A 22,285-nucleotide genomic window follows, 5' to 3' on the forward strand; every position below is an offset into this window, starting at 1 on the left:
TCTGAGCTGGGTTGGCTACTACAATTGTCTCTCAAAGCTTGGGAAGGGGCAGAAAGAAGAAAACTGTGAAGATTCCCAATCAAAGGAGTTCTGCTGAGTTGCCAATTATTTACTTCTATTGAAAAAAAACTTTTATTCCGAGGGGTTGATTGATTTTCCTTTTCAAAACTAATACGAACACTTGCAATGTGAACAATTTACTCAATAAATTTCAGTTTCAGCCAAGTGGGAGGAGAGAATCTACTCCAAGATTAACATAAGAGTCAATTTACGTACACTCAAGGAAGCGGTTAGTCTTGTAAATGCATTGGAAGCAGTTCAAAGAAGGTTTACTAGACCTGGAATGGAGGGGTTGTCATGAAAGGTTGGACAAGCTAGGCTTGTATCCACTGGAGTTTAGAAGGGTAAAAAGCAACTTGATTGAAACATAGGTCTTGACAGGGCAGATGTGGAAACGACGTTTCCTCTTGTGGGAAAATCTAGAACTAGGGGTCACTGTTTAAAAATAAGGGGTCGCCCATTTTCGACAGAGATGAGGAGAACTTTTTTCTCCCAAAGGGTTGAGTGTCTGTGGAACTCTCTTCCTCAAAAGGTGGTGGAAGAAGAGTCTTTCAATATCTTTAAGGTAGAAGTATATAGATTCTTGATATGCAAGAGGGTGAAAGCTTACCCGGGGTAGGCGGAAATGCGCAGTTGAGGTCAAAGTCAGATCAGCCATGATCTTATTGAATGGCAGAGCAGGCTCGAGGGGCCAAGTGGCCTACTCCTGCTCTTAATTCACATGTTCGTACATTTTGGGCCTTTCTATAAAACACAATCTTCAGTGCAATGCTTCAAGTCCCTCGCATTTCAATATGGCACCCCACAGTAAATAGAGGGGATGCTGAAAAAGATGTACTTTTTTTTAATATACTGGATGATACATTAAGTTTTGGCACATTGTTTCCAAAGAGGAAAGGCCAGAGTGTAAATCCAGGCCAGACTGATGGAATGAAGCATTCTTCTCTCTGCTGGCTGCAAGAATTTCACTTGAAATTAACTGGACAATCAACTCATTTGCCACACTTGAAAATTGCTTACAAACTAAGGATTTCACACATTGGCTAATGTGCACAAAGAAAAAGAATCCCGCTGGTGTACTAAAGGATGGGATACAACCACATCTTTGCGGCAATGGGAAAAGGGATTTCCATCCATAATGTTTATGAGTTGGAGTCTGCTAATGACAAGAGTGTGTGTAAAAAAAAAACAGAAATGGGTTCCATTCCCTAGCAATAATTTTTATTTGACAAGCACAAAAATATAATTCAGGTCAAGATCAATTAAAAGCATTTTTCATTAAAAAAATATCATCCAGAGTCCCTTCTTAAATATAAGGGCAGCCTATAAGGAGATGCAAGAAAAGCATTTGGTTTCCCCCCCCGCAAGCAGCTCCAGAAGAAATTAACATTCACCTTGTCTTGGTAATTAGCCAGAATGAGGTCCTTTATAGCAAATGTGAAAGCAATTCTGTGTACCAGTTTCTTCTGGGAACTGCAGTAAGACTGCCAAAATCCAATTCAAACCTTCATTGCCTTAAGCTAGCTGAGATTTTTATTCCCATATGTCTGGGCTGAATTCAAAACATGATTCCAAAAACAAACCACACGATTCCACTACACTGTACCACCCATCACTTGTATGGTACATGTCCAATATTTAACCCAGCAAAAAGGCAGAGTCTAAAGCTACACATGAACTTATTCTGCACACTTTAATACATACTTCAAATCCTCCAAATTCATCATCATCCATCCTTCACTGTGCACCTACAAAGATCAAATAACAATATTACTTTACATACTTTTGCAATTTCAATATACCATAATATTCATTCAATAAAAATACAAATGTTCGTAAATATTTTCATAGTAGTTTTTAAAAATTATATGCATTTTCATTGGCATATCCAAAAATTTATCAACCTTATCTCACATAAAATTATGTTTTATGATAGTCTATAATACCAGACCTCAGTAATTTAAAAATAAAACCATAAGAATTCCCCATACATCTCAATAGGTGACAAGTTAAAAAATCTAAAATAGTAATTTTGATTCTGAAATTTCAGTTTCATTGTCAAAATGCACAATTTCCCTTCTCTTTGAAATCACTGTTGCACTGTAGAATGTTTTAAATTGAACAAGCATTCCAAAGACCTTGCTCGAGATTATATTATGTGCACCCACTAGGAGTACACAGAATTGGTAAGAGCCTTTAAAAATGAAAAAGGTTCTTAAATCATGTAGCATAACACATTTCCTTTTGTTTTCAGAAACTTTTCACTTCAGTATTTTGGCTGTACAATTTACTTTTAAACACACTATTCCAAACATTAGGCCAGCAGACTAAAGCATTTCTATCAAGCTGAAAAGTAAAGGTTACAATGCTATGCATGGCAAAAGGAGAGAAACATCATAATCAAGCCCAATCCTGTTGTCACATCTATGTTTTCCACAAGTATCTGGAATGGGAACTCTACCTGATTTGCCCCTGACTATTAATCCAGAGATGGAGAAGAAGAAAAACATTTTCTTTGCCATTCTAACCAGATAGAATTTGAATGAGACTTGATGTATGAACTGGGCAGCAAAGGTTTTTATTGCTCCTTTTGCTAGCTACAATTACCCAGAAATTTCCCACTTCAGTGAGTTTTCTTAAATTAAGCTGTGTTTCAATTAGGAGCTGAAATAAACATGTCACAGGCAATTGTCTTGCAGAAAAGTCGCAAATATCTATCTAACATTAACCTGGTGTCAATTTTTGTCTGATTGCACTCCTGTGAAGCACTTTGGGACATTTTACTACATTAAAGACACTGTATAAATGCAGGTTGTTGTTTTTGCCAGCTAAGTCAAAACTTTCATAGAAGAATCGCCAGTACTTGATATTCTGCAATGTAGTTATCTTTTATTTAAAAATTGGTGACAAGTGAAAGATAAATTTTCAATGGCTTTAGCTCTTCAGCCATTTCTAGCACTGACGACCATTGTTGTTATCATCCTTCGATCTATGAGAAATGATGGACATGCAGCAAACAATCCATTTGGGTGGGTGTCTTCATTTGGTGCATCTTTGCTGAAGGCTGTGAAGTCCAACCCTTAAGGGGCAAGTTCTGCCACAAGCGTTGCACATGAAGCTGCCAAGGGACATTGCGGGTTGTTGTTTTTGGCATTGGCGCCTGTTGCCAAGCTGCTGTAGCCACTGGGCATCATGGTAGTGCATGCCAGCTCACAGGACATGTCACTATTTCCCTTTTTCGTCAGCCAGTGACTCCCAAGTGCAATAGTCAATATTTAGGACCTTCATGTCACGCTTGCAAGCATCCGTGAAGCGGAGCCTTGGGCGCCCCACTCGTCATCTACCTCCGGCTAGCTCACCATTCAAGACGTCTTTGGGTAAGTGACTGCCTCCCATCCTGCAGACATGCGATCCACCAAAGCCACCTCTGGTTGATTAGCCCCAACACACTTTGGAGCTCTGCCTTTGAAAGGACACCCATATCATGACTTTGTCCTGCCAGGGTACACCCATATGCACTGCAGTCTGCGAAGGTCGAAATCATCGAGCTTCTTTTCCTGATAGCTATAAGTCGCCCATGTTTCATAGCCATGCAAGGTGCTGAGAACACAAGCCTTATAAACTATCTTGGTCCTAAGGGTCAGCTTGGTGTTATCCCATGCGCATTTCATGAGTTGGCCAAAGGTGATAGGTGCTTTGCCGATGCACATATCAAACTGTGTATCAAGGGGCAGACTGTCACTATGGAGCCAAGGTAGCAGAATTTCCTAATCACTTCCAATTGGGTGTTATTTAATGTGATCAGAGGTGGAGATGCAACACCTTGTCCCATGGCCACGTTTTTTTTGATGCTCAGTCAGGGAGAACAAGTTATAGGCATGGGACAGGCAGTCCATGAGTCTTTGTAGCTGACTTGCCATTTAGGCAAGTAGCATAGCATCGTCGGGCTATAGGAGTTCCCTGATCAGGATGTCGTGTTTTTGACTTCACTTTCAGTTTTAACAAATTGCAGAGTCTGCTGTCTGACCTAGTATGCAAGTAGGCTTCTTCTATATCTGCAGGAAAAGTGAAGGTCAGAAGCATGGAGAAGATGATAGTAAACAGAGTGGGTACTAGGACACAGCCTTGTTCCACTCCATCCTTCACTCTTAAACTGGTGGAAGTGGAGCCATCAAACTGTACAATGCAATGCATGTTGTCAAGGGAGAAGCAGATGAAACCGAGGAGCTTTGGTGGACTGCCAATTTTTCCTAAAATCTTGTAAAGCCTTGCTCTGTTGATGGTGTCAAATGCTTTGGTGAGATCTATGGAAATAAGGTAAAAAGATGTGTCCTGTTCTCTACACTTTTCTTGTAAAGAGATGATTATGTCCACAGTAGAATCTGCCCACACAGAAACAGCACTGTGCTTCCAGATACAGTCTATAAGTAGATGGAGTTTTTTAATTATGACCCTAGCTAAGGCCTTCCCCATGATGCTAAGATGCGAGATGCCCCTGTAGTTGTTGCAATCTCCTTTGTTGCCTTTGTTTTTGGCGTCACACATCTCCTGTGCAATGGAGCCCACCATCCAGCAGAGAAGGAGGTGGTGATAAAGGTCTGCAATAGATGGATCTTTCCGTGCTTGAATTCAGCTGGGATTCCATCTTGGACTGGTGGCCTTCTGTTTGCTGAGCAGTCTATGGCCTTTTCAGTCTCAAGTGACGAGGGTTCTTTATTTAACTTATTCATGTCAGGAAGCTCTGAGAAAGTATCAAGTGCAGACTGGGAGATGTCCAACTCACAGGAGTAAGCTCACAGTAGTATTCAGCCCAGTGGGACATCTGCTTACTTCTGTCGGTGAGCATTTTACCATTTGCTGACTTCAGAGGGGCAAATTTGGTGATGGCAGGGCCCAGTGCCCTCTTCATACATGGCTCGTAGATTTCCATTGTCACAGGCAGTTTGGATTTCTTGACAGAAGTTGATCTAGTGTTTATTTGCGCAGTATCTCCCTCATCTGCCTCAGCCACTTTCAGGTTGTGCAGGGTTTTAGCTGCTGGATTTATGTTGTGCATCGTGTGGGCTTTGATTTTTCTATCAATGACTTATATAATCTCAGCTGAGTAGGTTTCAAACCAATCCTAGCTGCGGGTTCTGTCTTTACCAAATGATGCTTATGGTGCTTCACAGATGTTTGAATTTAATTACATCTAAGCTTCATCAATACCATCATCGGCGCTTCCCGATAAAACCTTCGTGGGTAGCTATCGTTCTAGCAACAGTGCAAAGTACGTGTAATTGGCATCATTGCTTGCACAAGTGCTGTTGATACTTGGCAGGTCATCTTGTTTGGAGCTGTGAAACTTTCAGGGTTGCACCTTCACTCTGCTGGTGACAAGAGGGTGGTCAGTGTTGCAATCTGCATTGTGGTAAGTGCGGGTGTGGAGAACACCAAGCAGATCATGTCTTCTCGTAATGACCAGGTCTCGTACCAATGTCTAGACCTTGGGTGTCGTCATGACACCTTTTGGTAATGTATGCGAGGTAGGCTGAGATTAAGGTTCAAGAATTCCTTGAAGGAAAACATCAGAAAATGTGGCATGTCCACCAGAATGGGAGAAAAATACACAAGAATGAACTAACTGGAGAGCAATCTCAAGAAGTGGCATTGTTTCCTTTGAACAGCAAAGAATACAGGCAGCTATGGAGTAAAGGAAAGCTAGAAAGACGGGGAAATCCCAACAAAATCAGACAGTTCTTCCTTGCCCGCACAGTGGAAAGCTGTGCAGGCCTGCAATCCGGCTCCACAGCCACATTCCAATGCACAACAGATGCTTCTACACCTGTAGGAAATGGCCACCTTCAAGAACGAAGGGAAGCCGCCAACAACATCCTGGCTCACTTTGAGGCCAAAAGATAGATGCAGGAATTTGTACCAACAAAAGGGTGTGTTGAATGTTATCAACAGTTAAGATTCCTCAACAAGCTTCACATTCCAGTAGGCATTTCTGGCATCAAGCCTGCTGAAAACATTTGCTCCTGCCAGTGCTGGTGTGATCTCTTCCAGTAATGGAATAGGGTAGTGATTCCTCCTTATTGCTCAAGTTCTTTGGGATCCAGGCAAATTCTTAGCCATCCATTAGGCTTCTCTCTCAGCATGATGGAATTTACTCAATCTGTAGGCTTTCAAACTCTGGCAATCACTTTCTTTTCTTCCAACTCTAGGATCTCTTTTTCAAGCTTTCCTTTTAGTTCTATTGGTATTTTACTTTGGGGATGAATCACTGGTTTCTTCGCTGGATTGATAATGATGTGGTACTCAAAATCTTCAAAGCATCCCATTATCCCATCAAAACACCCTGGATACAATTGTATCAGATATTCGTTGCTTCCGATTGAGAGGCACTTTTCAATGGCTGTACTACCTACAACCCTCAGCGTTGCTTCCTTCACCACATGGTTTACCGGGATAAGCTGCAGCTCTTCGCAACTACTCAACCCTGGATAGCAAAACCATCTGTTTTAGCGACATAGAACGTCTCTTTTCCTTTGTATATCCCTTTAACCTGGGTTGTTCCTAGCTGTTGAACCTCAATTCCACCATAGACCGTCAACATGAAGTTGCTCAGTTTCAGACCATCTTTCCTTAGATGACCAGTTCCTTTTAAATTTTCAGGAAACATCTTCTGGCATAGTCGGAGCGGGATGATGTTGCTTTGCACTCCGATATCAATCTTCACCTTCAGATTTATGGCTGTGGCTTATTTCTCACCCTCTTCCTGATCTGAATGATTGTGTGAATTTCTTTTCTCTGGGAACTATTGCATCCAGCCATTTCATGCAGTTCTATGGTTCCTATGCCTATTGTGCTCTCAAACTCATTGTCATCTTTCAAGGTATAGATGTTTTGTTTTCTATTCCTTCTCATTGACCCTATTTTTCTCTAATAACTCAGTTACTATCTTCTTTCCTGGTTCCGCACATCTTTATCCAGCGATTGGGCTTTCAACAAGCTCTACAATTTGATCCAAATACAGAATACTTCCTTCTGTCTGTAATCTCATGTGGTCATTCACAGCTCCTGCACATCCATCTTTCTGTCTGGTGTGCATTATTTTGTTGCTGTTTCACTGCATCACCCCTGCTACCTTTCTTTTGACTTAACTGAAGGCTGGCTGTTTGGGTAGTCAGCATGTTCATCTGTCTACTCATGGCTTCATGTGCTCTAGCAATGTCTACAGACTGTGATAGTGTGAGCTTGTGCAGAACCCCAAAGTAGTTGATCTATCAGCCTTTCATCCATTTCCTTATACATTTTCTGGCTGCATTTTTCAATCTTGTCACAAAATTGTTAACCGGTTCACCTGGCTCCTATCTTCGACTTTGAAATTCATATTGGTGGATCTGGTAATTAGACTTTAGCTGGAGATGTGTGTTTAATTCATCAAAAATTTTATCTAGGTTTTTACCGTAGGTCTCTCTCATCTCCCAGCTATTAAACAAATATAACCTATTCTCTCCTGCCCGTAAAAAGATGTAGCTGATCCTTTCCACTTCACTAGTGCCATTTAGAAAGCTACTGAATGTCAATCTGCACTTTTGTTTAACTTCTCAAATGCCTCAATGACATCACCAGCTTCCCGACTCACTACAAGCTGTAGCTGTGCATTCATTGCTGTGGCAGCGGCCATTTCATTTTCACGAGTCACTCAGTTTTTCTTTCTCAGGCCCGAATGCAGGTTGATTTTTTTCCAATCTCATCCTGCATTAAATCCATCTAAAATGTTTGGGTTTTTACTCACTGACATCTGCTGCCACAATTTTATGTCTTCCATTATATTATATCGGGCATTATATTAACCAGGACCTAATTGTTGTGGATGTAGATCCAGGGTGCCACACTTTATTGCTGCACTACAGTCAGGTGCCGAACAACAATGTATCAGTGCACAAACCACATAGAGAGCAGCAATAAATAGTCAATACAATGTAAGTGCAGTATTTAGCTTTTCCCATTAGAAAATTTACCAGAATTCATGTCTAATAGTACTTCATTATAGCCAGTCTTTTCCACTCAAGCCTAGGCCAGAGCTGTAGCAAGATTCTAAATCAGTTACCCAATCTGTACCTCACAAAGCACATATAGCTCTTTTGTGGCTAAGTGTCATTTTTCAATTATTTTTCTTGACTGCCTTGCCCACATACTATGTACCAATATGCAGGATGCAAAATAACAAAGGTATGAGCAAACTCAGCAAAGTAGCCATCCTTCCATTGATTCAGACATGGTTCATCTATATATTTTGAATAAATTGTAGCATATCAAATCCTCACAGCAAACTATCCTCAGCTACCTCTCAACATCCTGGCAAGGTATGGATCACAAACTGGAGTTTCATCTTTGTTTTTTAAGAACACAGACCTGACATTGAACCTGGGACCCGATGGTTTGCATTGATCAGCGACATGTGATGTTTACTTACTGAGCCGTTGGGAAAGATATTGCCTGTTGACCAATGATATCTGGCCGCTTTTCCACTAAGAGGGAGCACTGATAAATGTTGGGAATAGGAAGCTAAAACCAGGTAGATTGAGGAAGTGAGCAGAGGCTTCTAACATTGACTTAGGACCGCTGATGGAAAGTGCATATGTAAATGTTAGCCAATACTAGAAATTAGCTTGGCTGCCATACCCTTATGGTAAAATAGTCCACCAACAGTTGGGTAAAAAGGAACTGGTGTCCAGCAATGTTTATTCTAACACAGGTCAGGAAAAACTGCCAAAAAAACAATTCCATAGAAATTTACAGGGCAAGAATGCTTACAGCCAGCTGTGAAATTGAAATGCACTATTCCGTAGCTACATCCCAATACTCTGAGCAAGATATGGATTGTATCTGTCCAAGCTGCTCTTTGCTATAACAAAAGTCTGTCCCACATTCTCCCCAAATCTCTGTACTTCAAATATTTATCCAAATTTTCCAGTAAAAAGAATGCAATGGTTTCTACCTCAGTTGTTCCCTGTAGCAAAATGTTCATGGTCCAATAACCCTTTCATAGCTTCCATAAGTAAAATTTAAAAAGCTCTTAATTACAGGTGGGAAGACCTTTTCATGCATGCTACAGAGGTTGCCACAGCCTGCCTCTTGGCAAGAGTTACTGGAAAGTAGAGGTACAGGATCCTCAAACCAGTCAAGCAAGGTAGAGCAATGGCCTATGAAGTAGATCCATATTTAATGGGGAAGAAGCCTAAACAATAAATATTGCATTTGGTTCCAGGAAGCTGAAATATTTTAAAACAGAAATTAGAAGTATAATGTATTACTTGACAACAAGCATTACAGAAAGAAGTGAACTCCACTTTAGAGGTAAAATACTTCTACAAATTAGTCATTGAAGATATTTGATACATGGAAGCAATTACAAACTGAAAAAGAAACTGAATCACATCACCTAACAATAAATGTTATTTTAGGTTTATTGCCCTGATTTTCCTGCTCCATTTCATTGAATGTCATTTTCAACAACATAGAAAGACAACGACTTTTGAACAATGTGGGTGAGTGCTGCAACCTCCCAGGAAGGGTCACAAACCAAAACTAAACTAACATTCTCCGGCACAGGACCAAGTGGACTCACTCCATCAGCCTCCTGTTGCAAGTGCTAACAACACAGTCAGTAACAAGAGACGCTGTGCTCATGTGGCCCCAGGGGTGTACTGAAAGAGCTCCTCACTTCTTACCTGCGTGGCCCAGGGACGGGTCAACAGGATTGGGAGCGGGCTGCTCACCTGTGCGGCCCAGAAAGGTGGGGCTGCTCACCTGTGGGTGTTGGGGGAGGGGGGGTGCTCACCCGTTTACCTGTGGGTGTTGGGGAGGGCTGCTCACCTGTTTCCCTGCGGGGGGAGGAGGGGTACTGCTCACCTGTTTCCCTGCCGGGGGGTGGGGGGGACGGACGACTGCTCACCTGTTTCCCTGTGGGTGTTAGTAGGGGAGGGGGGGGGGGGGCAAGGGCGCTGCTCACCTATTCGCTCCCCAACGCCCGCCTCGCGCCAGCCGTTGTGATGGCTCCGAGCTCGCGCCCTCCTACCCGGAAGCGTTCGCAGCCAACACGGTGCTTGCAGCAATGCACGTGGCCAGCTCTCCAGCGAGACATGGAGCTCACTTGGTTAACTGTTCAGCAGCCCTGGCAAGAAAGTTAAATAGAACAAAAGAAGATCCAAAAATAATGCATCATCATGTCAAAGAATTATCATATATGCTGTTTATGATATCAAAAACTGACCAGGGCAGCACAGGGATCACTGATGCCTTGGGTTTTCGTGCAAAAGCCAAATACTGCGATGCTGGAAATCTATAAACAGAAAATGCTGCAAAAACTCAGCATGTCAGATCGCTTATATGGCGAGGGAAACATAATTTATGTTTCAGCTCGATTACCTTTTATTTTTAATGTTTGCTCGGCTGACAATAATGGTTTGGAAACGTTTAACCCTGATAGCTTAAAAAAAAATGATTGTTGGTAGCTGATTTACAATTAAGAAATGTGTGGATGGGCTATTCATGGTAAGTGACAAACTTCGGTACAAAACAAAGCATAACATATCAGGAGATTATTGCAGAACTGTATAAAATACTAGTAATGCCACAGATTACTGTGCATAGTTCTGGTCATCACATTACAGGCAATATGTGATAGAAGTAGAGAGGATGCAGAAGAGATGCTGGCAGGAATAGCAATTTTTACCTGAGGAAAGATTGGATTGTTTGTTTTAGAACAGGATGCTGTGGGGAGATTTAATGAGGTGCATCAAATTATGAGGGGCCGTGGGGAGACTGGATACGAAGGACATATTTCCGTCAAGGTCAGTAATCAGGGGGCATCGGCTTAAACTAATTAGTAGAAAGATTTGAGGGGAGTTGAGTTATTTATTCACTCAAAGGGTGGTGGGGGTCTGTGACTCATGGTCGATCTGAAAGGATGCTGGAGGCAGCAACTTCATCACTTTTAAAAATCACTTGGATATGCACTTGAGGTGCCATAACTTACAGGGCTATGGATAAACATCTGGAAGGTAGGATTAAACTGGATAACTTTTTCAATTGCCATGGACACAATGGGCTGAATGGTCTTCTGTGCCTGAAATATTGTTTTTTTCCTGATAGCCCCACGCTTCTTTCTTGCACAGAGGCCCAAACAGTTGCCATCAACCAACACCACCACCCTCCACGGCCTGGCTGAACTTGTACCTAATTACACAAGTTCTCCTTTGGCTCCACTCACCTCCTCCAAAAAAAAAGGAACAACAATAACTTTTAATTATTTGGTGCCTGAAGCATTCCAAAGCACTTAACAGGAGCATTGTAAAACAAAACTTAACCTCGAACCACATTAAAAATAAAGACCACTGGACATTTTAAAGCGTTTTACATCCAGTTAAGCCCTTTTGAAGTATAGTCACTGTTGTAATGTACAAAACACAGCAGCCAATTTGCATACAGCACAAAGAGCAATGTGATAATGACTAGATAATTTTTTTAATATAATGTTGATTGAGAGGTAAACATTGGTCAGGATACTGACGTTAACTCCCCTGCTCTTTGAAATAGTTGATTGTATCTTTTATATCGACCCTATCAGGCAAAGGGGCCTTGATTTCTCTTCTTATCTGTGAGACAGCACCTCCAGTATTGCAGCACTCCCTCTACTGTGTTGATGCCTTGATTTTTGCGCTCAATTCCTGGAGTGGAACTCGAACCTTGTGAATCAGAGGCAAAAATGCTACCAACTGAGTCAGGGCTGATAGATAGGTCAGATGACCAAAATCTTGGTCAAAGAGGCAAGTTTTAAGGAATGTCTTATAGGAGGAAAGCAACACAGAGAGTTGTAGGGAGGGCATTGGCAACTGAAGGTGCAGCTACCAATGGTGGAGCAATGAAAATTGGGGATGCTCAAGAGACCCAAATTAGAGGACTACTGATATCTTAGAGGGTTGTGAGGCTGGAGGAGATTACAGAGATAGGGAGGGGTAAGGCCATGAAATGATTTGAAAATAAAGATGGGAATTTAAAAATCAAGACATTGCTTGACCGGGAGCCATTGTAGGTCAACAAGCACAGGGTTGATAGGGGAGTGGGAAGTGGCATGAGTTAAGGCACAGGTAGCAGAGTTTTGGTTGACCTCAAGTTTATGGAGGGTAGAATGTGGGAGGCCAGCCAGGAATGTTTTGGAAAACTCAAGTCTAGAGGTAATGAGGGAATTAATAAGAGTTTCAGGAGTAGATGAGCTGAGACAGAGGTGAAGTCAGACAACATTATTGAGCTGAAAATAGGCAGTCTTGGTGATGGTGCAGGGATGAGGTCAGAAAATCATCTCAAGGTCAAATGTGATACCAGATTGCAAACAGACAGGCTTAATCTCAGACTGTTGCCAGGGAGAGGGATGGAGTCAGTAGCTAGGGAATGGAGTTTGGAGCGGAAATCAAAAACAATGGCTTCAGTTTTTCCAATATTTAACTGGAGGAAATTCCTGCTCATCAGGTACTGGATGTCATATAAGCAGTCTGATGATTTAGCAACAGTGGAGGAGTTGGGAGAGGTGATGGTGAGGTAGAGCTGGGTGTCATCAGCGTACATGTGAAAACTAACGCTATGCTTTTGGATGATGTTGCCAAGGGGCGGCATGCAGATGAGAAATAGAAGGGTTCAGTGATGTATCCTTGGGGGACAACAGAGGTAATGGTGTAGAAGCAGGAAGAGAAGCCATTACAAGTGATTTTCTGCTTATGATTAGACAGATAAGAGTTGAAGCAGATGAGAACAGTCCCACCGGCTGGATGACAGTGGAGAAGGGTTGAAGGAGGATGGCGTGGTCAAACGTCAAAGGCTGCAGACAGGTCGAGAAGGATGAGGAGGGAAAGTTTACCTTTACTACAGTCATGTTGGATGTCATTTATTACTTTGAAAAGAACTGTTTCTATGGCAGGGATGGATACCTAACTGGAGAGATTCAAACATGCAGGTCAGGGAAAGATGGGACAGATTTGGGAGGTGACAAAATGTTCAAGGATTTTGGAGAGGAAAGGGAGGTTGGAGATGGGAGAGTAGTTTGCAATGGACCTGTGTGAGTCCGAGGTATGTCTGCTTTTTCATGGGATATGTAGAACATTCTTTGTTCCAGTCTTACTCAAGTCCCATCCCTCACCTCTTTTTTCCAGTACATTGATGAATCTATTGGTGCTGCTTCCTGCTCTTTCCCTGCTCTAGAAAAATTAATCAATTTTGCCTCAATTTCCACACCTCCCTCACATTCACATGGCCCAGAGTCTTCCTTCACCTTCCTCAACTTGTCTATTCCCATTTCTAGGGGTATGAGGTGGCATAGCGGTAATGTCACTGGATTAATAATCCGGAGGTTCAGGCTAATGCTCTGGGGACATGGGTTCAAATCCCACCATGGCAGCTGGTGGATTTTAAATTGAATTAACAAATATGGAATTAAAAGCTAACCTCAGTAATGGTGTCCATGCAACCATTCCTGATTGTCATAAAAACCCATCTGGCCCACTAATGCCCGTTATGGAAGGAAATCTAGGCTGGCCTATTTGTGATTACAGACCCCCAGCAATTCAGTTGACTCTTAAATGGCCGAGCAAGCCACTCAATTGCATCAAACTGCTACAAAGCCCACAATGCCACCCAGCATTGGCCTAGGCAATAGAAATGACAATGCAATCCCAACCTTCTGACCCAGCAAAGTCCTCCTTACTAACACCTGGGAGAGCTATCCGCCCCCACCCCACTCAGCTGATGAATCAGTACTCCTCCATGTTGAACACCAATTGGAAGAAACACTAAGGGTGACAAGGTCACAGATTGTACTCTGGGTGGAGCACTTCAATGTCCTTCACCAAGACTGGTTTGGTAGCATACTACTGACCAAGCTGGCCAAATCCTAAAGGACATAGCTGCTAGACTAGGTCTGTGGAATGTGGTGAGGGAACCAACAAGAGGGGAAAAACCTACTTGACCTCATCCTCACCAATCTACCTGTCACACATGCATTTGTCCATGACATATTGGTAGGAATGATCACCGCACAGTCCTGTGGAGACAAAGCCCTGCCTTCACACTGAGGATACCCTCCATTGTGTTATGTATAAGGCACTGTGGGCCGTCATCGGCAGCAGAATTGTATACAACCACAATCTGCAACCTCATGACCAGGCATATCCCTCACTTTACCAACACGATCATGCCAGGGAATCAACCCTGGTTCAATGAAGAATGCAGGGGGGCAAACCAGGAGCAGCACCAGGAATTCCTAAAAATGGCGTGTCAGCCTGGTGAAGCTACAACACAGGACTACCTGCATGACAAACAGGTCACTGTCACATGAGGGGACTTGTCAATGAATTTTTATAAAAATTTTCATTCAATTTATAAACACTTCATGAAAGCTCATCCCGCCCGTGGATTAGGTTCCCTGAAAAATGTGAAGGCCACCTGGGCTCAGTTTATTACTTTAATTAGTTTTTAAATGGCCTTAACAGGCCTTTGACAGTTCAGCGGGCACGCAGCCGAGTCGGCTGTGCACCCGCCAAACTGAAAATCTAAATGACATGCGGTGACGTCGAGACACACGCCTGACATCACCCCACGTCATTTTACACCTCAGCAAGTAGGCCCCGCCCCTGCTCACCGAGCTGAAAATTCTGGCCATATTGGAAGTCAATGCCATCAACATGGCTGAAACCATTACCATCATAACCCTCGGCCTCAACATAGTCACATGGTCCACAAATATGAAGTCCTTCACAACCTGGACTGTGCACATTTATGTTACAGGCTGTCAAAGAGTCCGAGAAAACACCGCCTTGCGCCTATAGTCAAACCATGCCCACTATACCAAGAGAGCCAATAAGACTCACGTCCTTCAAATATGATTGTATGTGGCAACAGTACTGCAGTAACTACACATCATGGAGTTCATGTATTCGATCGCCCAAGACAAGGTCGAGCTCATCACTGCAATGATTCCTCCACTCAAAGTGCATGAGCTCACATTGCCTCAAGGAACTCCACCAGATGTCCACACATCTGCAACTGATGCTCCAAGTACTCTGCCCTAAAAGGTGACTCCTGAGGCCCTACCACAGTGCCTACTGGAGCATCACCGTGACTGTCCTCCTTCCTCCAAAGGATGTGGGCATCACTTGCAAGGCCAGCATTTGTTACCCATCTAATTGCCCTTGAACAAAATGGCTTGCTAGGCCATTTCAGAGGGCAGTTAACAGTCAATCACTTTACTGTGATCTGGAGTCACATGTGAGGAAGGCAGATTTCCTTCCCTAAAGGACATTTTTAGAACAATCAATGATTGTTTCATGGTCTCATTACTAAGACTAGCTTTCAATTCCAGATTTTATTAATTGAATTTAATTTCATCGTGGGATTTAAATCCACATCCCCAGAGCATTAGCCTGGGCCTTGGGATTACTAGTCCAGTGACATTATCACTACACTACTATCTCCCCTGCACCAACAGGATCATCTCCACCATTAGCACCATGTTCCAAAGTGCCTCTAACACTGCCTTTTGCACCTGCTACAGGCGATTTTCCATCCCTGATAATAAGCTGAGAGGGCATCCTTGCTACCTTAATGGTTGCCTTCTCAACATTTCGAATGGCCCATAGCCTTGCAGATCCTCCCCCAGTCCAGGCCATCTCCCTGGCCTTGTGCATTCTTTTGTCCTGCAAATAAAACATGCAGAATGATGTCACCTTATTATGTAGTGCTGCCAGGGACAAGTCTCTTGAATATGACAGTGCATCGCAGTGGACATTCACATTTCTACACCTATAAGAGCAGCTTGGACATACACCCTCCATGTGATAGGGGAGCTATGTGCCAAGTCTCCCACCATAGGTTCATCATTCAGATGTGAACCATCACTTGGACCTCTGTGTGTTTTTGATGAACAACTCACCTTTCTGGAGTGCAGCCAATCATGGAACCTCTTCCTACACTATATCCAGGTCTTCTGCTGTGCGCATGGTTGACGTTATCTCCTGCCTTGCCCCCTTGATGGCTGTGGGCAGCTTCTGGCTGTCTCTTGGGTATAATGTCTGCCATTGTCTCGACGAGGAGCAGGAGGTGCTGGTCATTTGAGCGTGGCGCCACCCCTCCTGCTCTTCCTGCACTTGGCCTTCTTTGTGACATTCTGGCATGACAATTAAATAAAAACCATGGGCACATAAGGCTTCCAGCTTTGATTAGTTTCACACAGAACAAATGTCTGGTTACATACGCAAACCATGTTCTCTAGCTCACCAATGCCAGATGTTCGGTGGCGGGGGGGGGTGGGAATCAGACTGCATGAATAAAGGACAGCCTGGCATCTGTTCCTGTCACTCACACATGGCATGTTGTGATCCCAAACAAAAACTACCTTGCTGGCCTGCTCCCTCTGAGTCACACTGGTCTGCCATGACATGCCATGGTCTGCAGCTGTGAGGATGCTGGACAAGGCTCAATTGCACTCTGAGAGATGGGTGGAAAGAGGATAAGCGGAAAGGCAAAGGTTCTGGTAAATTGTCTTATCAGTCATCCTCTGAAGCATTATGCTAATCCGAGTCCATACAAAATGTGAGCTGTTGATGCTGCCACCTCCATGGCTGTGTCTTATGAAGCTTTTCCAGCCTTAACTTTGGAAAGTGTACTCCTTCATTACAAAGTGAAAAGACAGCAATAATCTCTACATATTCCTATGGAAGACCCATCATGGGCCATCTCTTCCAGTGTCAGCAACCAGTTGGACAACTATTACAGTTAGTACTCACCTGACTCCTCTTATCGACATCTTCTCCCAGGACCAGCAACGCTCTCTCCTGCCTCACAGCAGGAATTCCTAACAGATACTTAATCGGCAGCCCATCTACACCACAGCCAATAGTCTGGTGGGGTGTAATATGAAATGCATATTCACCAGCATGTTTTGCACTACCACCAAAGTTGAATTTTCTTTTGAGTTCAGTGGACACCTGATTTGTTTGGTTACGATGGACATCTGATATACTAGAAAAATCAAGCCTGTAATGGAAGTAAATTACAGCTTCAAGATTATCATTGGAAGAACAAGTTGTGCACAGCTCTCCCGCAGGTGATGCTTGTATTGCGCTAATTTAATCTTTGTCCCTCATACTAAAACAACCTAAGTCTCATGATTAGTAAACCTCACTGATCATTGGCTGTTGTGCAACCTTACAGAAAATATTCCTAATCTGACTGTTTCATTTTTAGATGATTGAATAGTGAATTCCTGTGCTTATCAGTGTACCCATATGCTTATAATGTAATTTCAAAGGAGTAGCTATTTTACATAGGAAAGATGAATGCAACAACAAAGATGAATCGCGCACAATAGCATTTATCTTAACGCATTTGTGTTTTTACAAAGCAATGATATTCTTTGATAATATTTATTTTACTTTGTCATATACTTACAGAGGACTTTCTTTTATACTATCATCTATTCAATAATCGCACTACAAAAATTTCATAGCATATTATCATTCAATGGCCCAGATTATGTGGTAGTAACGAATGTGAAGCTGTCAGTGCTCATCATCATTACATTTCCAAAACTGGCAGCAATTCCTGGAGTCCATACATGTGCAGTTAAATGCAGAAATCCAGAAGTTGCTGTCAATGATTTTATGCTTTCTATAGAGTGCATTGTTGAAGTACCCAAAGACTGCAGTCAAATAGAAATCATTGGACTGACAAGAACCTACCCTTTTAGGCAATTAGTCTTATTTTCGAAGCCCTCAAAAAAATTACCACCTTGTTGAATGAGGCATAACTGTATTTTTAACGGTATACCAAGCTCACGGTTGCTGCTGAACAAACGCACTGGCCCTGAAAAACTTTATGTTAGTAGAATATCAAATTTCTCCATTATGATATAAAAAATCCACATATTTTTAAAATAAGAAAGTTCAAGTTTATGATGTTTCAGCTTCTACATTAATCCAATGTGAATGCTCCAATCATTTATTTCACTCTGTAAAATCTGATTAAAAGTGAAGGAAATCATTGCATTTTACTTCCTGGTTTGCTGTCTGTGAGATTACTTCAATATGATTGGCTGCTAACCTGCTTTATGACCCCTTGAGTTGGCGCCAGAATCAAACTAACATTGGCAGAGGGGAAATCCACATTACAAAGATGACTAGATCTTTGTGTGCAGCTTTGTTCAAGGTTAGTGGTGAGCATGTTGCTGCACCACTAAACACGAAATCCAGGCCAATATATGTACAAAAGGGGAAAAAGCAAGAGAAAAAGCCAGCACAGGCACCATAGGCCACATGGTCTCCTTCTGTGCTGTAAGTTTCTATGATTTTATGATACCATTTGTTTTGTATGCTGAAGACAAGAATGGGGCTGTAAGAGTCTGAATTCAACTTGCCCAACAAACCACGCTGTTCATTATGGACTTTGACAAACCTGATCCATCATACAAAATTGTAAAACAAATAAACTTGCCTGCAGACAGACATGCTGCAAAGACAGAAAATTTGAATGTAATGAGCAGGCATTTAAATGTGATCTTTGCTGAGTTACCAAGGTCACTGCCAAAAGTCAGGCCTTAAGAGAACCAGTAAGATCTCTTGCAAATCTATTAAAATGAATCATGCTGCAGACCTGTGTAGTCTCACTTAAATCCTGTAACAGCCACTGTCTTTTGGGGAAAAATAATGCACCCATGAACACTTCACTACAAAAACAGTATTAATTTTAATTGGCTTCCACTCTATGATGCTGCTTTTTCTCAAAAACCTTCACTGCTCTGAAAATCTGATCTTGGCAATGATGAAGCAAAAAAGGGAGCCACATAGAAATCAGATTATATACCTTTCACAAAAATAGTAAGCCTCACTAAACATTAAGTGAGGTTTGACAAACCCAAATGGTTTAGATTTCTGCTTCATGACTACAACTTATAAAGCTAAAGAAGGGAATTTTAACCTGCAAATGGTGGGTGGGGCGATAGATCGCAGGAGTCTGTGCGTGTGGGCAGTGAAGTAACAACAACAAAAAAATGTCAGAGTGTGGGAAACCCAATATTATTCTGTTCACTTCCACATTTAAGTGGTGCATGTGTTAAGCCACTGTGGGGCTGGAGGGTTGGCAATCATAATATGTAAAGTGCCAATTGAAGGAAGATTTAACCCTACATTCTGACTTTACCTACCAGTGCACCAGAGCTTCCTGAGCTGTCTAAAACCTACCAGGGTCAACAAGGTGAGAGTACAGTGGGGATTGATGGGGGCTGTGAAATTGACAGACTAGAAAGCCTTTTCTGAACCAGTAATACAAAAGCAAACTACTGTGCATAGTGGAAATTTGAAATAAAAACAGGAAATGCTGGAAATACTCAGCAGGTCAGGCAGCAACTGTGGAGAGAAAAAGAGAGTTAGGGAAGAATTGTCAGGTCAGCGAGCAGGGGTGGGGCCCACTCGCCAACGCGTAAAGCGATGCACGATGACGTCGGGCGGGTGTCCCAACGTCTGCACACGTCATTTAGATTTTCAGTTCGGCGGGCGCACAGCTGAGTTGGCTGCGTGCCCGCCAAACTGTCAAAGGCCTATTAAGGCCATTAAAAAAGTAATTAAAGTAGTTAAGAATGCTGCCCGTCCAACCTTAAGGTTTGCGGGCAGGCGAAGAGCCCAGGTGGCCTTCGCATTTTTCATGAAACCTCATCCACGAGCGAGATGAGGTTTCATGAAGGGTTTATTAATTAAATGAAAAAATTTCAAACAATTGATAAACATGTCCCAGCTCATGTGACACTGTCACATGAGGGGACATGTCTTAAAATATTTTCTTTCCTTTATTTAAAATTTCACATGCACGAAATAGCGCAGGCCCCAGCTCAGGGAATCCGCACCCCCCCCACTCCCCCCACCTGCACAGGGAGCGCTCAGCGCTTCCGGGCGTGCATCACGCTAGGTGGGCCTTAATTGGCCCACCCACGTAAAATGGCGGCGCAGCCCCGATCGGAGGCGCCGATCGGGTTCACGCCCGCCCCCACCTGCCCCCGCACAACCCCCCTGACGGTGGAAATTTCTGCCCTTGAAGTTACTGTTCTGATGAAAAGTCACAGAAACTGCTGGAAGCTGAATGCTAATTCCAGTGGCTGAGCTAAAAAAAACCACAGCAAAGCCCACTCAAGCAAATTTTGGATTCCTGACCCACCACCAGCCTCCCCTGCCATGAGCAGGTCTACATGTTAAAATTCTGCCCAAAGTCTCCCAGCACTTCTAATTTAAAATTCTCATCCCAATGCTTAAATCTCTTCATGGCCTCACCTCCTCCCTACCTATAAATTCCTTTAGCCCCACCCACCCTGCCCTTCCTCTGATTCTGGCTTCTTATGAATCCCTCCTCCATTCACCCCACCATCAACAACCTTGTCTTCTGCCATCTAGGTCCCGCATTCTGTAACATTGACCCTAAACCACACTTGCTCCTTTTAAGACCCTGCTGAAAATCCATCTCTTTTACCAAATTTTTGGTTCAAATTCTAGCATGGCAGTTTGAGAATTTTATTTCAGTTATTAAAGGAAATCTGGAAATAGAAAGCTGGTATCAGTAAAAGAGACCATGAAATTGCAAGATTGTCTTAAAAACACTACGAGTTCATGAATGTCCCTCAGGGAAGGTAACCTACTGTCTTTACCCAGTCTGACATACATATAACACCAGTCCCACATCAACATGGTTGACTCCTAGCTGCCCACTGACATGGCCCAACAAGCTATTCAACATTGCCAAATAATGATTGGCAATAAGTGCCAGCTTTGCCAGTGACAGAATAAATAATTTTAATTAGTTACCTCAACTAACATCTGCTTTTTTGGCTTGCTGTGCATTTTGGCTGATTATGCCGACGTGAAAAGCCTTGAGACATGTTATAATTACAATTGTTGTTGGTGTTGTTTGGGCATGTTTTTAAAATGTAAAATAAAAACAGAAGCAAATTTGTGTTCCAACTATTTACTTCTAAGCAATAACTTCACTTCAATTAAAAAAAGTGCATCATTGGCTGTAAAGTGCTTTGAGACGTCCGGTGGTTGTGAAAGACACTAGGGCCAGGATTTTCCATGCCCGCGTGATGCCAGGTTGCGATCGTCCACTCAGCCTGCTGGTGGCGGGCCGCATTTCACGCCATCAGACGTCGGGAACCTCATTGTAATACATCTGCATATCATTATTAGGCCTGCCCGCCAAAATTGTAACACCCCCACCCCCACCCCCCGCCGACATGTTTCACAACAGCATATAAAAGGCGTGCGCTTGGTGGGCTGCACTTTGAGGGGAACTTGGAGGTGAGTACACAGTAACGTTGCACAGCGCTCACCAGGGTCGCCTGTTGGACTTCAAGCTTGGTAGGGTGGCAAGGGCAGCCCTGCGGTTGAGGTGACTTGTGGAGGGAAGGGAAGCCCTGCAGTTGAGGTTACTTGGGTGAGGGAAGGGAAGCCCTGCAGCTGAGATGACTGGGGGTGGGGGCAAGTGCAGCCCTACGGTTGAGGTGACTTGGGGAAGTTGGTCTAGGGCTGCCCTGCAGTTGAATGTAGTGCACATGCATTCGGGGTGGGGGGGGGTAGAGTGGGCAAGGGAAGCGGCCACACCTTAGGTACACCTTATATAAAGTGACCATTCCTCTGCAGCTGAGACAGTTCAGGTGTACCCATTGACATGATTGGAGTCAGGCTTCGAGCTTATCTGCCCACCCAAGCAACGCAGAGGCATCAAATGCTCCAGAGCTTTTCACTCCTCGAGCACAGACTGCAAACTAATGAGCATTTTCGTGGACGGCAGAACAGCTGGACAACTGCTCACATTGTACAATCTCCATGCCATAGTTCACCATAGAGCAATCATTGATGGAGGCACTCACAGCCCTTTGCAATGTCATCATCCTGGTTTGGACTAGTCTCCCCGATGGTTCAAGCTAACAGCGCAGCCTTGCAGTGCGGGTTAAGAGAATGCTTGTACCTGAGCTGAGAGCACAGTGTGCAGTGCAATGGGCAAAGCTGCTGCCAATCGGTCAGGTGGAGTGGGGCGGAGGTGGATGGGGTTTCAGGCAGCCATGCAGAACACTAAACTCTGGCCATCCAAGTGGTGGCTAGCACTCTCTGGGAAGCATTTAGGGGCCTTCCCAGGCTTAACCAGGACA

General features: G+C 43.3%; 1 protein-coding gene across 4 annotated transcripts in view; it reads right to left on the reverse strand.

Moving 5' to 3' along the window:
- LOC144696609 (coiled-coil domain-containing protein 91-like) overlaps positions 1-10,137 on the reverse strand; it is a 177,011-nt gene extending 166,874 nt beyond the window's left edge. For 2 of the 4 annotated variants that reach the window (XM_078568120.1, XM_078568117.1), the window contains exons 1-2: positions 10,064-10,137; positions 1,765-1,808 (exon numbers count right to left, since the gene is read on the reverse strand). In XM_078568120.1, coding sequence (XP_078424246.1) covers positions 1,765-1,794 — 30 coding nt within the window. In that variant the 5' untranslated portion in view covers positions 1,795-1,808; positions 10,064-10,137. Of the gene's footprint in view, positions 1-1,764; positions 1,809-9,782; positions 9,805-9,963; positions 9,991-10,063 lie in introns of those variants that run through there. The other 2 variants (XM_078568118.1, XM_078568119.1) reach the window with 2 other exon arrangements.
- Between the last annotated feature and the right edge of the window lie 12,148 nt (positions 10,138-22,285).

This window comes from Cetorhinus maximus, chromosome 22 (assembly GCF_964194155.1).
Source record: "Cetorhinus maximus chromosome 22, sCetMax3.hap1.1, whole genome shotgun sequence".
In the NCBI taxonomy this organism is placed as follows: domain Eukaryota; kingdom Metazoa; phylum Chordata; class Chondrichthyes; order Lamniformes; family Cetorhinidae; genus Cetorhinus; species Cetorhinus maximus.